The sequence below is a fragment of the Agelaius phoeniceus genome, chromosome Z (assembly GCF_051311805.1).
Source record: "Agelaius phoeniceus isolate bAgePho1 chromosome Z, bAgePho1.hap1, whole genome shotgun sequence".
Lineage (NCBI taxonomy): Eukaryota > Metazoa > Chordata > Aves > Passeriformes > Icteridae > Agelaius > Agelaius phoeniceus.
Window position 1 is genome coordinate 60,935,184 of NC_135303.1, and position 16,812 is coordinate 60,951,995.

The following is a 16,812-nucleotide window of genomic DNA, read 5'->3' on the forward strand; positions in this document are numbered from 1 at the left end:
TGTTTTAAAACACCACTGGTTAAATCCATGGCTTAGGTAAAGTCTGAGGTTTTTGAGACATGCACACACCAGTGGGACTGAGTATTCCAAGGCACAGACACCCATCTATTAACGTCTCTAAACTCATATACTACTGGTGAAATGAAATGTTCCGTGGCTTGCTTGAAAATTCTTGGGAATTTTCTGTGATGAATCCAGAACTGAGCACAGACTTCCAGACTCCTTGTGTTGAGCTGAAATGCAATTCCTTCCTCTTCCTTCAGGAAACACCACCTTTTCATGGGTTTTAAGGCCTGGGTAACACCACAGGATATTCACATAACAGCACTGGATAGCTGCTGGTGTCATTATTCAGAGACAGGAAACAGTGGTCATTACCACTTATCAATAAAATATCAGGCTCCATCTTTCAGAATATTAATACTGGAGGCAGCTGCACAGGTCCAATTCCAATCAGAGTGATTCCATTCAGTCCCTCTATAGTTTCTTTTAAGTTTCTTGAATATGACTTTTCCTTCAGGTTTGTTTCTTTATTTGATGCTGTTGGTGCTTTTCATTCACTGCTGCCTTTGTCCACAGGGAACAACAACTGTTTCTGTCCTGTACTGTTGTTACACATAAATCTTAAGTAGTTGTGACTGTGCACAGTGGGTCCTTGAATGAGTAGATAGCAATCCTTATCTAATGTGTGCATTCATGACCTTCCCTTTGAACAACCACATACATCAGATATTAATATGAAGATTCTTCCTTTTCACTATGTGAATCTAAAGTAGACAAGCAATGTCTCAGTAGATAAAGTGATATATGCCCTCACTGTCTTTTTTTTGGCAATCCAACAATCAGAACACGCTCAATTTTTACAGTACAGCTGTAATAGGAAGTTTTAAACTTACTAACCTGTGAACCAGGTATAAAGAACATGATGGAAACTGTTCAATAAGGAAAATCAAACTAAAATAGCTTATGTGTCTTTAGAAGCATACATACCTACTGAAAAGTAAGAAAGAGATATTGGGTGCCTCTGCCACACTGGTCTCTCTGTCCATATCCAATTCCCTGAGGGCTTTGTCACCCCTGCTAATGCATGTCAGGAATTTCCCTTTGTTTTTTACTGAGCTGGCCCCATCACTATGATGGTGCCATCTGGCATCCAGATATTATTGTTTGCCCACTCCCCCATCAATCTGCCATTCCCCCCCGCCTTTTTTTATGGCTAGCACCAGGGTTGTTTATAGCAGTATGTTAAAATCTGGACATGGTGTTAACATACAAAAGCATTTTTCAAAAGTTAGAAATCTCATAAGAAACCCTCCACTACTCATAAACCTAATCTCATTATACATAGAAAACCCTATGCTTTTTAAATCACAACTGGCTGTCACACTGTGCTGGTTTAATGAATTCTAGAGGAAGAGGTCAGACAGAAAGATACAGGGGCTCCTTCCTCAGATAACGTTTCTAATGCCTGGTGAATGGTCATTTCAGGGATGGACAGCAATAGGAGAACAACATGCACCTCAACACAGGACAGCAAGGCCTTCTCACCTTAAACATTTGTGCTGACAAAGATTACAATACTTTGTTACCAACACGGAATGTTTCATAGTAGTTCTGTCAGCAATTAATTTTTAATTGATCCCATTTAGGTGAGCAGTAGGTCAGACAACCCAAACATACCTATTCCCTCTAGACTTGAAGAGGCTGAATTGGTTGTGATTAATTCTTTGAGCAGCAGAACTAATAAAGAAATATTTAAGATGGATTTACATTTGAAGACTGAGTGCCCAAGTGGATACTTTGCTATCTTTTAAGGATTGAACTCCTTTAAAACCTTTCCTTCAACTGGGGAATTCTACTCAGTCTTTTATTTTAGTGACACATGTGGAAAACTTCTACTGAATTTCCTGAAGAATATCAACCAAGTTTGACAGAGGAGTAAAATTCTCTGTGATAATTTTATACCTCTGTCAGAATCAGTTAATAGCAATAAATTCAGACATTACGAAGAGGAGAGGAAGGCAACTGACAGATAGACATATACAGACAAAATTAAACTGCAGGACTTGTTTGCATTAGAAATTCCTGAAGATATAAATTATGGAAGGCATTATATACAGATGGAATAAAATTGCGGCATCTGGTGCTCTGGCAGCACATGTCAGAGAATGATCACAAATTACAGGTGGAAGGACAGTATGTGAGAAATATTGTAGCTTTATAAATCATAGCATGCAATTTCATAACAAAAAAAATATTCAGTAGAAAGTTACAAAAATCAGAAGACAGCAATGCAGAGATTCACAAATGTAAGAACTCAATTCATAGAAGAAATACGCTGATTCTCCATATAAACTTTGAGAAAGACAATAGAATTGCTTATAGCTGAGCTTTGTTTTCTTTGCCTGAAGAAGGATAAAAGGGAAAGGGTCACAGTGGTCAGGGAAGAGTGGTCTACTGGTTACAAAGAATGGCCCTGTCTGTAGAGGAGAATGGGGGCAGTCAGGGACTTGGTGGCATAAGAAAGCTTGGAAAGAGCCTCAGATGAAGTGAGGGAGAAGAATGAATCCTTGCTGATGTCTGCCCAAGTGGGGTAATGAAATTGGTAATTGCTGCTCCAACACAGAGTGAATAGGAAAGTCATTTAATCAGCCAAAATACGATCATTCATCAGCCAAAATTTGTGGGTGGTAGCCTGACATCTGTAAGGCTGATGGGCCATGGAGTATTACATTGTGTCTCTGCCCAGCTGCAGAAGCACTAGCCAAAAGATGCATTATCAGGGAATACACCTCACACTTGGTGTGTTTGAAATCCCTACACAGCTGAATGAAAGCTGGCCCCAAAGTTGATTGTTCCTTGTATTTTGGTGTGTTATAAATGTTTTGTCTCCATTTTTATATTGTTGCACACAGTTTTTCAATCTAATAACGAGGACCCAAAATGAATAACTGTTTAAAGTCAGACATTAATGAAAAACAATGTTAATAGTGAGGCACCAAAGCCAAGTTTAGTTGGAAGTTCACTGCTCAAGATTACCGAAAGAGATTAGATATTTTAGAATATGCAGATGGATATTACGGTTTACAAATGGGGATTGCATGGATGATTCTTCCAGCAATTTTCTAAGTTTTTATTTGGTTTTCCTGTCTCATGCCTTATCACCAAAAATCATTCTAAAGGAAACTCAAGGCATCTCTGAGCTTTGGGAAAGTTTGTGTGAAGACCCTGACTTCGTGCCCTTTATTCTTCCTGTAAGTCAACAGATATAAAAATCTGTACTTGAACTTAAATTAACTGGGTTTCTCATCAGCCAAAAATAAAGATTAGAAATACTCCTAGAGGTCTGCCTTGCAGGGAGAAAACAAGTGTAGGAAATGTCACCTCATGGCAGACTGAACCTAGTCTGGACTGTGGCCCACTGTCCAGAATGGGAATAACAGTATCCCAATGGCACGACTGGAGCCTTGCAGTAAATGCAGCAGTCTTTGCACAAAATGGCCTCCAATGCAGCAGAGCAGTGACATGAAGTATGGAGGTGTCATAACTGCACTTGAAAACAATTTCAAATTCTTAAATCCTTTTCCTTTTAGATCTCTCAAGGACTGTTTTAGTACCACAGTAATATACCTGTAAAGTTTTCCACAATATTTTATTAAAACAAACATCATGGCAAACAACAGGTTATGCCTATTCTCTACAAATCCATTCTTGTTATTTCTTAAAGCTACATATATCCATATATGCATATACACATACACACACAAACCTATATATACCTATACTCCTTTTCTACAGTGTAATCAACCTTGTTCACAAAACTGATCTAAAAATTTTCTAGTGTAACAAATTACTCTGAATATGGCCAGAGTAATTTGATCGCAGCATATCAGTATTGTTCCTATTTTATGTATATTCCCAAGGTTTATTTACAGGTTGATAAATGCACATTTAACTAAGTAATTTAGTATAGCCATGAGAAAAATCACAAGAAAATGCACTTTACAAATGAAAAATTAGTATATCCACAAATATCAAATTTTATAGGCTTTGACTGAATTAATCAACCTATAAAGTCTATGGAACTCTGGAAGCAGTTAAAGATCTCATTATACTATATGTGATAGCTGCTACAAATATATATAAAGACATACAAATGTATTTGTCTGTGTAAAAAATATTTATCTGTGTATGTGTGTGTATAAATGCTTCTGTATACATATATTTGTCTATATGTATGTATATATAGATATGGTAGGTGGGTATTTTTTTTTATTTTGGAGGACTTATTACATATGTCTCCAGCTTGCTGGAAATGCCCCAGTTTCTAGTTACTTCAACTAAGATTAATTATGCCAAAACTGCAATTATATTGTATAAAAATGCTTTGCATTTTTACGTTTTATTAATCTAATACATAGTTGCAGTTGTAATAAAAAATGCCATGTGCTCAGACACAAGAAACTGGATATTGATGGACCCTGTGTATGGAAGTTGTAATTATAGCATGGATTTAACACAGTTTCAGACAAAAACATCTAAGTTTTTGTACTTATAATAAAACATAAGAATACTTATAATTACTCAGTCTCATTGCTCTAGGGTTATGTGGTATGCATCACAGGATTCTAGTTTATTTTCTTGTAAAATTTACACTTTTTTTGCTGTTACTATGTTTTTCCTTGGGGAAAAAGGCAAGAGGGAATCATCACTGGTTGCTTTGTTTTGCTTCTTGCTTCACAGGGGTATTGATAAAATAAATAAAACTGCCAAGCTGTGAAGATATAGTGGTAATAGAGAGCACATAAATACATAGGTGGATGCACTTTTATTATAATACTCTTGTAATGATCTTACATAAAATGCATTTATTTGATTAAATTAAATCTGCATTTACCCTCTTGAAATCTATCTCTTTGCAGCTAAGTATGATACAGCCTTAAGACCATGGATTTCCATGGGGCTGGCCTCATACTTACCTATCTAGCAGAAGTCAAATACATTCAGGAGATTGTGGTAGTTCTGTGCCAGTCCCAGGAAATGTTTCCCACGTGGAAACACAGAAACTACAGAGGACTTTGGATTGGAAAGGACCTTAGGGATTCTCTAGTTCCCACTGCCCATGCTTTGGGCAGGGACAACTTCCACCTAGACCAGATTGCTCAGAGCCCCATCCAACCTGATCTGTAACACCTCCAGGGAGGGAGCAACCACAGCTTCTCAGGATCACATAACAAGAACTTGTTGTAAGCAAATTTTTGAGACTTACGAGGGTTCTTCAGATACGGCTGCTCCTTCCTCCAGCTCTTGAGCCTGCTTATACCATGGCAACTTTGCTTCCACAGGAAGTTTCTCTATGGAACAAACACAAGCATGTGAAAATAGGAAGCATGTGGTAACACTGCCATGTGTGCCACCCTCCCTTTGCTCACCAAGCATGAGTGTGATGTATGGGTGCCTTCACACATACGGGGGCCAACAGAAGGAGGAGAAAGAGAAATGAGAACACAGGGGAGAGAAACATACTCTTTCATCACCTGGACTATATTGTTTACAAGGTTGTATGGCCAGATATTTCACTGTTGCAGGTAGAAGGGACACTGCCCCAAAGCCAGACAGGCAAATTAAAACTCTCACCTTTCGGACTATACAATGGGACTGTAAAAGTAGGCACTTTGGAAAGTATTTTTTGGAGGGAAACTTGCAACTGTAACAGGCCTGCATCACACATGGCAAAATGTGGAACATACCTGTATCTACATTTAAATTTCAGAATGTCAGAAGACACGCTGAGCTTGGTTTTGGGAGATTACAAAAATAAAGAAAATCCTGCTTTGATGAGTGATACAACAACCAGGAAAACTATAATTAAATGGTTGAGCTATGCTTTTCAATTCCGTTTATCAGTTCATCAGCTATGTGGATTAAAAAAAATGAACTTGATACTTTTTCTGTCATTCCTGATGGAAAACAGTGGAGCTGCTTTTCTCCCTCTCCAGGATGTGTGCACAGGGTAATGAGCTGCTCTGCTCTGGGGAATGCAGGGCCATGCTGCTTTGCAAGCCAAACTCCACTTCAATGCAGGGTCAGAGCAGAGTAGCTGAGCTGGAGGCAGCAGAGCTGTTTTAGCTCAACATGGGTATAAAGCAAAAGCAAATTTTGCACTCAAGGTTGAGAAGGTGTTCTGCACTTCAACAGAACATTCTGGGCTAGGATCAGGGGAAAACAATACAAAGTGCAGTGAGGCTCAGACTGCTGAGGAGAACCAGAGCCAAACCTATTTGCTACTCACAAATCACCTCAGCCTTTTGGGTTTGTGTAAGGATGGACTTGTGCTCACCAACAGGAGCAGGTTAATGCCATTCAGAATAGTCAGGAATTTTCTGTGGCTCTATTGTGCAGAACATTTCACACATGCAGATGAAATCTTCCATCTCTCAGTTGTATCACAAAGAAAAAATCACCTACAATTTGACTGAACAGCTACTGCAACTTTAGTCATGCAAATTTCCTTGGAGAAAGTTATTAACTGAGGAAAAGAGGGATAATAATAGAATTACTATTCCTCTATCTTAAAAACAGCTTTCCAAGCTCTTCATCTAACATATTAGTGCCATTTAAGGATGAATGCCATCGCAGCTCTTAGGTTAATCTATATTTTAATAATCATCCAGAATATGTAGGAAATATTTCTATGTTCTACAATTTGTTTTATGGGTTTTGGAAAAATCACAAATTACTTATGTGATTTTTTTTGCTTAGATGTAAGTGCTTGTAAAAAGCAAAATTCTTGCCTAACACAGCCTGTTTTGTGACATTTTAAATAACCTTCCTTTTTTTACAGGTGTAATTAATTAGCATCTACACTGTAAAATTTGTTAGAGGATTATAAATGTTGATGTTGTACAGTATGCTTTGACAGAAAAATGAACAAAAAGCACTTCTAACATAAGTTAAGGAGAAAATTTTACCTTTGGAGATTAAAGTAAAATATTTTCTTTTAAAACACTTCCAGTAAAAACACTTATATTACACAGAAAGTTGTATTAGATTAATATACATTCTTTATAAAAACTGAAAATCACTACTCAATCTAGTGATATCCTATTTTTCCCATTATTGGTGCAATATAATGTGCCTTAGGGCTTGAATAAACTAAAATGAAATAAAGTATATGAACGATTTTCCTTCTATTTCTTTTTTGCAATTTTGCCTTCTATTTCTTTTTTGCAGTGTGTTAAGAGAAGCAAGACTTTCACATTTTTTGCCTTGCTGCTTCTGTCAGCTAGGAAGACTGTTTTCTGCTTTGTGTTAATCTAGCTGTCAAAAAAACCAGTCTAGGACTAAAACATGCAATAGATGAGAGGTTCATTACCTCTTCTGCCCTGAATTTTTAACTCTAGTTGTGTGAAATAAAAAGGAAAAATTTCTAGCCTAAAAATAGAGTAATTTGGGTTGGATGGCACCTTTGTACACCATCTAGTCCAACACTCTTCTGAAACCACTGCTCAGCCTTCAGATATACCGATATTCAAACACATCACCTTGCATTATGAAGGGAAAACTGTGAGAGTGTTGCAGAACAAAGATGAGGAGGAAAATTAAACCAAATTACGCCAAGCTTTGCACAGGACTTTTCATTCCACGTAAAATAATGGAAGACTTAGGAAGTAACTCCCTACATTCAGGAATTACGCATGTATGTACCGCAAAGGGCAGCACAAGATCTTATGCAGGGTAAAGATGTCATGCTCTCACAAGGGTGGGCTTCCAGAAAGGAGTAATTTACTAAGTTCCCTGACGACTCCCGTTTGAAGACATTTCATGACAGATAGATCCTAGCTGGCTGTGCATAATTCTAAGCAGAAGTCAGTTTTGGATGGTTTGCAGCACAAAATCTCTTTTGTGTCTTGCTGCATTTAGCTCGGATGTAAACAGTGAAAATACAGCTAAATTTACATTTCTATTGCTTAGTCTGCTGGACCACAAATTAACTATGAAAACCCCAAAGCCTGTAAGATGAAAGAGTCAGCACTCACTCCAAGCTGCTGGCAGGCAGACAGGAACAGACAGGTGCAAAATCATAACTCAGGTGCAAGTGGAAACAGTGATGCCAGCAGCGAAACACAACGGCTGAACATGAAAGAGCTCTGAAAAATTTATGAGAAACATTCTGCCTCATTACCTTTGGGCTTGTAGCAAGGAGTGGGTACAACACATTCTTCTTTTATGTGTGGCTTTGTTTTAGTACTACAGCCCCCTGTATGCATCCCCCTGTGGTCAATGCAGAGGACCACACGGTATCTGAGTCCTTGTCCACAGGTCACAGTGCACTAGATTGAAAAAAACATAAAGGGAGAAAATGAAAAGGAGAAAAAAAAAGTCACACAAAGCAATGATAAATATAAGGGGAATATGCAACATAAGAGAGCCAAACACGATGCAGAAACACCCAAACTTGAAAATAAAATATTCATAATATGTGCTAATTATGGATAAGGTATAAAATTGACAGAAACTTTTGCCTTTTTGCTCAGAATATTTACTAGATTTGGACATTTTGCCACTGGACTTCTCTTGCAGTGCCACTTTTGCAATGTTGCCTACTTGGCTTGTAGCCATCTGTCCCATATTGGATATGCTCAGTAACACCCTGTCAGTTTAATTTGGAGCCACTCTGTTTTGCTTGGACAAAGTACTGGGGCTTATGCATCAACAGGGACGACATTCAGCTATTCTGGAAAAAAGCACCAAACAGAATGGGAAACTATCAGGCTTTCTTCTCTCAGACACTTTCTTAAGTTGTTTTTTTTTTTTTTCTTAATTTATCTTTGCTCTGGTTCATCAACTTTTACCCCCTGCACAGATTGTTTCATAATTGGTTCCACAGGAGACAATTAAGAGTACCAATCAGTTGGAAGCGCTATGGATGTTACCAATGTTGTTTTGCTCTTGGACAGCAGCTTTCATCTGAAAATCAACAAACACTTTGCAATCACCTCATCTGTAGGTAAGCTAGCCTAGCTTCTAAAGCACAATTTACTTGTTGAGAAACTGGAGGGGGTGAGAAAATATATTCAAGCCAAGTCCTTATATACGAAGTTAAAATATTTCACTACTTTCTTGGAAGGACATTTCCAAGACATTTACTTTCATAGAGAGGGAAAGGGAAGTCAGGAACAGACAAATACAGATACCAAAGAGCAGAGTCATATACAGATTTATGTGCTTCTTGAAATTTCTCAGCGAGTTAGAATTTCAATTTATGACTGAAATACTGTAATACAGAAATACCATTACATGCTTATCGGGGGTTTTTTTGTGCATTTCACTTATATTCCCAGTCTATTATTAGTAGAAGGTCACAAAATAATGTTATAGAGCTGATTTATTTTTTTTTTCATGTTCATCTTATTAATATATTTTTCCTGACTGGTTACTTTGCAGTTAGCAAACAGCATAATTTAAAATACAGGTGTTGGTAATGAGAGAAAACAGTAAATTTTCTAACTTCCAAAAACTCACTGAAGTATAATTTAAGATATTTTCCCTAGTGTGTTAAACACAAAACCAACAAAACCAAATTGGTTACCGGAGACCATTCTTGAGCAAGCCACTTTGGACAGTCAAATATATTGCAAGGCTGGACAACAGGCATCTTTGGAGTATACATGCATTTCCATTCTTCCACAGGGCTGATGTGCCCCTGAATGTCTTCTTCCACACAGGAGACACTGCGGCTTTGAATGCCCCCTCCACAGGATGAGGAACAGGCAGTCCAGGGTGTACTTTCCCATCTGGGAAAACAAAGAGGCATCAGGAAACATTACCCTTCTTGTTCCCACCCCCACTTGTACCCCCAAAATGCATAAACTGCTGTCTGAAAGGTTGCTTGTTTGTATGGGGATTTTTGTTTGGTTGTGGTTTTATTTTTTGTTGTTGTTGTTTTTGTTTTTGGTTGGTTCAGCTTGGCTCGGCTTGGTTTTTTTACTGGGGTAAGATCAGTAAAAATTAATCATGCATCTGTTTTCACAGGTGTCCACAGCAGCAAAGCATGCTCATCGCTGGTGTCTTTTACACCACAGCTAATAATATGAAATCTCCTCTCTCCCACTAATCCAATTACTACTGCCACAGAAAATCTAAATACTTTTTACTTAGTTGTTTGTTTTTCCTTTTTTTAATTGATGGGATTATCATATTTTCATAATTTCTCATATTCTGAGGAATCTTTGTCACAAATCACAGGAAACAGTGTGCTTGAGGCTGACGTCCCTTTTGTAGAACATAAAGGGAAAGAGCAGTGTTTTTTCCAAGGAAGCAACTCAGTAGAGAAAAAAGAAAGAAAGACGAGAGGAAATTACCAAAAAGAAAAATGTGACTATACTTCTAAGATACATGTCCTCTGATGGATAAACCAGGTGGACCTTGTTCCCTTACAGTTAAGGCAGTGAGAGGAGCTGAGAACCCATCTTTTCTCTACAAGTGCCATTGAGAATGTAATGAAAAATCCTAACAACATATGCATGCTCTGAAAAGCTATGTACACTTACGAGAATAATCCTTTTTTAGTGATGCATATGCCATAAGCTATGTATTACTTTATATATATATACATGCCTGTCCACAAAAAATAGTCTGGTATTGCCTCTCTTATATTCAAGCCTTTGTCACAGATTGGATGTGGGACCATTCCCATGATCTAGTGGGCTATTTCTGTATATTAATGTGTATGACTGAAGTACAGGAGTATGTGTGTCCTGCCCACCTGGAAACATTTAATGAAATAATTTAATAGCCCACAAGGCAAATGTCTTTTTCATAATGACGTTACAAATACCGTTTGAAACAACAATTTTGGTCAAAAGATTTCAGTTTTTGACCTCAAAGAACAGTTTTTGTGAAAAACACTCCACCAATTTCCTCTTTCAGACAAGAAGTAAAAAACTGAAAGGTGAGGACTTTTATTGTCTCACTTAAAACAAAGGAAATATTTTTGTTAAGTAACAAATACAGGATCCCCAAGATTGTTGAGCAATATGAAAAATGCTTATCTTTCTCCCTCATCTTCCATCATGTCAGCCCACAATCTACTTATCCGCACCTAGCAATACCCTGACTGAAATTGCTAAGGTTGCCCACAGGCTACTGTCCAGTAGCACCATAAAACTCAATGTGAAATGGCTTAAATTAAAAGTTGTTTATGAGTAGTAAAGCCACTGATTAATTCTGTGACTTACCACTAGGAGTGGTGGAACAATTTTTACACCATGCACAGCCATCATCATGTGCTGATCATAAGCCACGTATTTTACACGTATTTTAGAAGTATAAGGGGTACTTCTACTTAAATGTGTTTCCTGTGGTTCTTCTGAACAAGTTTCCCAACATACAGCTAATGTTTCTTACTACTACAAACAAGAGATTGAAATTCACAAACTGAAATTCGTGAAATGCAAAATTTGCTTGGCTCAAAATTTGATGGCTCAACCCACATGAGCCACCTTTTACTAGCCTTAAAAATGGATGACACCAGGAAGTTTCCTGAAGTCTTTGGGACAAGTTTCCAGGTGTTTTAAGCAACCTTAGCAATTTCAAGCTTAAATATAAGTAGCTTAAATATAGCAAGAGAGTTTCGTTCTCAGTTGGAAGTTGGTCCATGTTTTGGCTGGAGACTGTGGAGTATGAACACACTGCATTTGTACACTCATGCTGAAACCTCTGTGCATCAGGCCTCAATATAATTGGATGGAGGTTGTTTCCTCACCTGGATGAGACTATCAAGTTGTCTAGAGGGTTCTTTCTGTGATTGCATAACACATGACACAATAAATTAATGAAGAAGAAAACACGGCACAATACTTTTGCATGTCCAGGCAGTATTTCAAAACCTAGAGGTTATTATCCTTCAGCTATCAAAATTTTTTATAATCAACAGTCTTTTTCACTACTTTAAAAATAATTATTCATGTGATTGTTTCCATGAGAATCTTGAGTCTTGCATTAAAGGCATTTTAATTGTGAGATAAATAATGATAAAAATCAGGTCTTGATCCTATTCCTGCCCTGATCACCTACTTCTTAGAAAAGCAGATGAACTAATGTCCCTGGGAAAGGCATTAGCATGGGTTTGTAGGATCAGAAAACACTAATGTTGTCAAAACCCAAAATCTCACAAATTATAGGCATGCAAGAAACAGCCAAATGGGGGTGAGGGAGAGAAAATCTTGTGGTTCACAATAAAGCCATAGATTACAGTTCTGCTCAGAGAGGAGTAAAGGGCAAGAATAGGAAACTTGTGAGAGAAAAGGGGAAGTGAGGTTGAGGAATGAGAGAAAGAAAGGGATCACACACTTAATAAATCTGGACTTCTCCTTGAGATAGGCTTTAATTTTCGTTCTGAATTGACAGAATTTATTATAGCAGGTTAGCACTTGAACATCTCTATATTAATCTGTAAGAGTCCAGAGAAGCAGGATCTGTTAATTTAGCCTGAGAGTAAAGCAGGAGTACAGAGAAGAACAAAAGAAAAAGAAAACAGATTTCTTAAGCCTAGCAGCTGGTTGACTTTTTTACATACCGAGGAAGGGGATGGTAGAGGTCATAGGGCATGATCTGCTTGTATCCATCACTGTTAGGAACAATAATGCCAACCCTCTGAGTAGAAGGTACACATAATAAAATAAACACTAGATGATTACATTATACGACTTTTGTATTACATTAGACAGCTTTTTATATTACAGTATTATAAATCAACGAAACAAGGTATTTTACCTAAGATGTTATCCCATTAAAAAAAATATACTCCCATCCTACTTTTTCTGAGTAATTCAAAGAATAAATCAGTGGTTACTACTTTTTTCTTATAAATAGATTATTGTTTGACAAATAAGCAATCTATTGCTAAAAGTGACCCAAATATTATTTTAACTTACATTTTTATTATCTAGCATCAAAAAGAATGTTTCTATACTTGATATGTTCTTGGAGCTTGGATCCAAAGTCACTCATGACAATAGGGGAACTTTATCTGCTGCAGACCTCTAAATAAAATCCTTTTTATAACTATTTTATGGTTGTTTCTGCCCATCAAATAAAACCTCTGCTTATACAGGGTACAGGATTAGAAATCTGGGTAATCACAGTGCAAGAATTTGTATCTGCAATGCTTGTCTCTTCACCTTAAACTAGTTGAGACCTGTATTTTTTTCCCTGAAAGAAGAGAAGGAGCCTGAGAAAAGATTAATATGTCAGGTAGAATTTTTTAATTTGTCAAAACTGGTTGGATTGCTTTGCTGAACTGTTATTGGTGTGGTGTCACAATGTAAAATCTAAAAGTTATAGAAGGCAATAGCATACATCAAAATTAGGAGTTTTCTGAAATATTATCTTGCCAGTTATGTGTGAGATGAATGCCACTTTTCTCATTGTCAACTACAGGGTCTCACTGAATATCTGGTCTGAAATATTGTATTTTGTCTGCACTGTTTATAATTTGGCTCAGAGTAATTTTAACCATGTTGTTTCCTAGTTATCAGACATACCTATTAAAATAAAGCAGATGATCTTGGAGGACCTAATTTATTACCTTCATCAAAGCCACTTGGGTATTTGGATGGGGCAAGTGGACAGAAGAATCAAGAAGTGAATACTAATTGCAATAAAATAAAAAGTGTATCTCCATCCAAGTTACAGAGAGATGAAAATGAATGTCAAGAACAGAGGTGGTTTTGGGAGCCTTCTACAGATGAGAGGTGGTAGGTATGCTGCTGTGGATTTCTGCAAGGGGGAAGGAGTGAAGGAGGGGGAAGGGAGAAAGTATTCTCCATCCTCCATGGTCACTGAAAAATGCTGTGAGCATTCAAAGGAGTCTTGTCAGGCCAGGCCTAAAGGGGTCTATTCTCCTTTGAGTCAACAGGGGTTTTGTATGCATAACTTGTGCAAGATAGAAGAATGGATCCCATTGTATTTCCACAGCAAGGAGTCAGTGCCAGGTCAGTGTGCTGGAATTTTCCGGCTAAAGCGCGGGAAACAGCTGGAGCCTTGGAAGTGTGTGAGAGGGACTAGACACTTCCCTCTAAGATTAGCAGCCACTGCAGTCACAGGAACTCTCTGCATGAGTGCGCATATTTGCATTTTCAAAGAGCTGTCTGTCCTCACAAAAATCTAAAAATCTAGGAGAGGTTGTTCTGGCACTGGGAAAAGACAAATGGGTCATTTAGAGTCTTAGCCTGATGGGTAGACATCTGTAGAATATGGAGGAATTGTGTACTAGTATTTTAAGAAGATGGAAGGGAACTTCTTGTGAGGGTTTTTTTGCCCCTTCTGTGGGAATTTGCTGTTTTCCTGACTCTTCAACTGCTGCTGTTGAAGTTCCCCTCTGAAGCTCTCTGTCTGCACTTTCCAGCTCATCAGCTTGCTGAGAAGTGGTTGGGAAAAAAAATTAACATAGCGAGTTAAAAAATAAAATAATTACACTATAAAAGCATCTACTGCCTAAGAAAGAAGCAGATTTCAATAAATTTCTTACTCATTGCAGTGAAAAATATTTTATTTCTAATAAACATGATTGTCTATGGGTAATCCAAGTCTACATGCTTTAGAATGCATTACTTCCAAGACTGTTCAGATAGAAATAACTGTAACATATTCAAAAACTGTTATGAATATTAAGTAACATTTACAAAGCACTAGGTTAATATTGTAATTGGAAAGGTTTGACCCTCAAAAATTTTGCATGCAAAAATTACATTTCTGTAAACAGTATTGAGCTCCACAGATTTACGGATTCTGTCTTTGTCCATATGTGAAGGGCTGCCAAAGGCTCTCATTCTGCAACTACAAGAAAATGAATCACAGCCATAAAGTCTTAGCAAGGAAAAAGACCCCCACAATAATACACAATGGTTTAATTTATGACTTTAAAAAAGAATTGTCTTAAAAGTTAAAACAGAAGAGCAGATGGTCATCGTATCATTAATGCCATCTGCACTTTTCTAGCTAGTCTTGTGTGAGGCTTTTTTATGTGCTCCATAAAAAAAACCCTAAGACTAAGTTAACACTTAAAAAAAAACAAACCTAAGAGATTACTTTGGTGTATTCTTACTTTTTGATGGGACAAAGTGGTTTAAATTCCATGACTCTATCAGTCCATCGTACTCCTATAAACAACATGGAAGAGATCTACTTTATGGGGTTTATTTACTGCACATTACCCAGACAATGCAAAAGGGATGGTGTGCTAAACGAGCAGAGGAAACAATAATTCCTTCACTGAAATATGTGCGAGTAGCTAACAGGACTCATTCACAAAACGTCAAGAGATTTGGCAGGAGCAGGAGCAGAAAGCAAATTACTTTGCAGAGCTGTTCTGTCTCATATGTCTGCAATCTACCATGCCTTTCAGACCAACAAGTCCTATCATATATTCTGCACATTGTTTTTTTTTTTCCTCCTGAGGGCTGGCAGTCTCAACACAATTGCTCTTCCAAGGCATGGTTGGAATAGGAGCTGCACATGCCAGAGGTGAGAGTGCTGCAATCAGATTTGCCATCTCTGCAAACATTCAGCCTTCCCCTGGGATGAGTTTCCACAGCTGCATGCCTTGGAAGACAAGATTGGTCAACTCCTCCCCAGTTGCTCCTTTTCCTGCTTAACCGGATTTAGCACAGATGACCAGCTTTAAGCTCAAGTGCCTTTCTCCTCTACCTCCCTGATTACTCCATCTTTCTGACAAGGCCAGCCTTTCCCAGCTCTCTCTCCTGCATGCTGATGAGTCTCAGGTTAGAACCTGTTGAGCCAAGCAGGGGCATGGGTGCTAAAACTCAGAGAGGAGCCAGCAGAGAGAAAGGACATCTGCTCCCAAGGTGCCTCAGGGTGGTGTGACTCACATGGGGACAACCTGCCACTCCTGTGCTGATGTCCTGCACCTTGCTGTGCTGCTGCCTAGCCTTTGCAGGATGCTCACGTGCTTCTAGCTCATAGCCTCCACTTCTGCTGAGGGCTCTGTTTTGCTGGGGGTGTCCTACTGACAGCTGCAGGGCTGCCCATGCAATAACCTGGGTGGCTGCACCCATTACACCTCTTTCCTGATCAAACTTGCATGTGAAGATTTAAGCCTTCACTGACATCTGTCAGACCTGAGAGTTCATTATCTGCATGGCAAGGACTGTGCCATCCAAGCAATGGAATATGTTTAAGACATTATTAGCAGTGAACAAATAATAATGAAATGTTTAAGTAGTTTGGGTTGGCTGTGCTGGAAGATATGAAAGTGCTCACCACCAGAGACAACAGTTTAGCATCTAAGCCAGCATCTCTGTGAAAGCCATGATTATCACTGGACAGACAACAATCTTGTGCAAAAGATTGCATTTTAACACTTCAAATCCTGACACTAAGGTGGTGTGTGGTACTGCATTTCAGTGATCTCTGAAGATGTCACACTGTGACATTATCTCCTTGTGCTACAAGAACACTTTCTATGTTGAGAAACAGTTAATGAGACCCTCTAACAGACAGTATCTGTTAATGCCTCCCATGTATTATTCTGGGGATCTACTACCTTTTTCCTTCAGAGCGGGGGGCAGATGACAGTAACACTATGGGTACAGGCAACATTGGTTTCAATGCCTACTTCTGCAAGCAGTGAAACAGTACTTCTCAGTTATGGTACCAGTATGAGTCACCTTTCGGTTTCTGGATGCTATCAATGTGAAACTGAACTACTATGTACATTGTATATATTGGTCCTTTTAGATGCTCTTAGTACTTTACAGATTGGCAAAAGCCAATGTCTGCTGTTTAAAC

At 38.2% G+C, this 16,812-nt stretch overlaps 1 protein-coding gene across 4 annotated transcripts in view; it reads right to left on the reverse strand.

The window, feature by feature from the left end:
* The window catches only part of ADAMTSL1 (ADAMTS like 1), a 402,391-nt gene that overhangs the window by 82,731 nt on the left and 302,848 nt on the right, over positions 1-16,812 (reverse strand). For 3 of the 4 annotated variants that reach the window (XM_077171394.1, XM_054652544.2, XM_077171395.1), the window contains 4 exons: positions 12,581-12,631; positions 9,593-9,797; positions 8,186-8,333; positions 5,270-5,354 (listed from right to left, as the gene is read on the reverse strand). In XM_077171394.1, coding sequence (XP_077027509.1) covers positions 5,270-5,354; positions 8,186-8,333; positions 9,593-9,797; positions 12,581-12,631 — 489 coding nt within the window. The remainder of the gene's footprint in view (positions 1-5,269; positions 5,355-8,185; positions 8,334-9,592; positions 9,798-12,580; positions 12,632-16,812) is intronic. The other variant, XM_077171393.1, reaches the window with a different exon arrangement.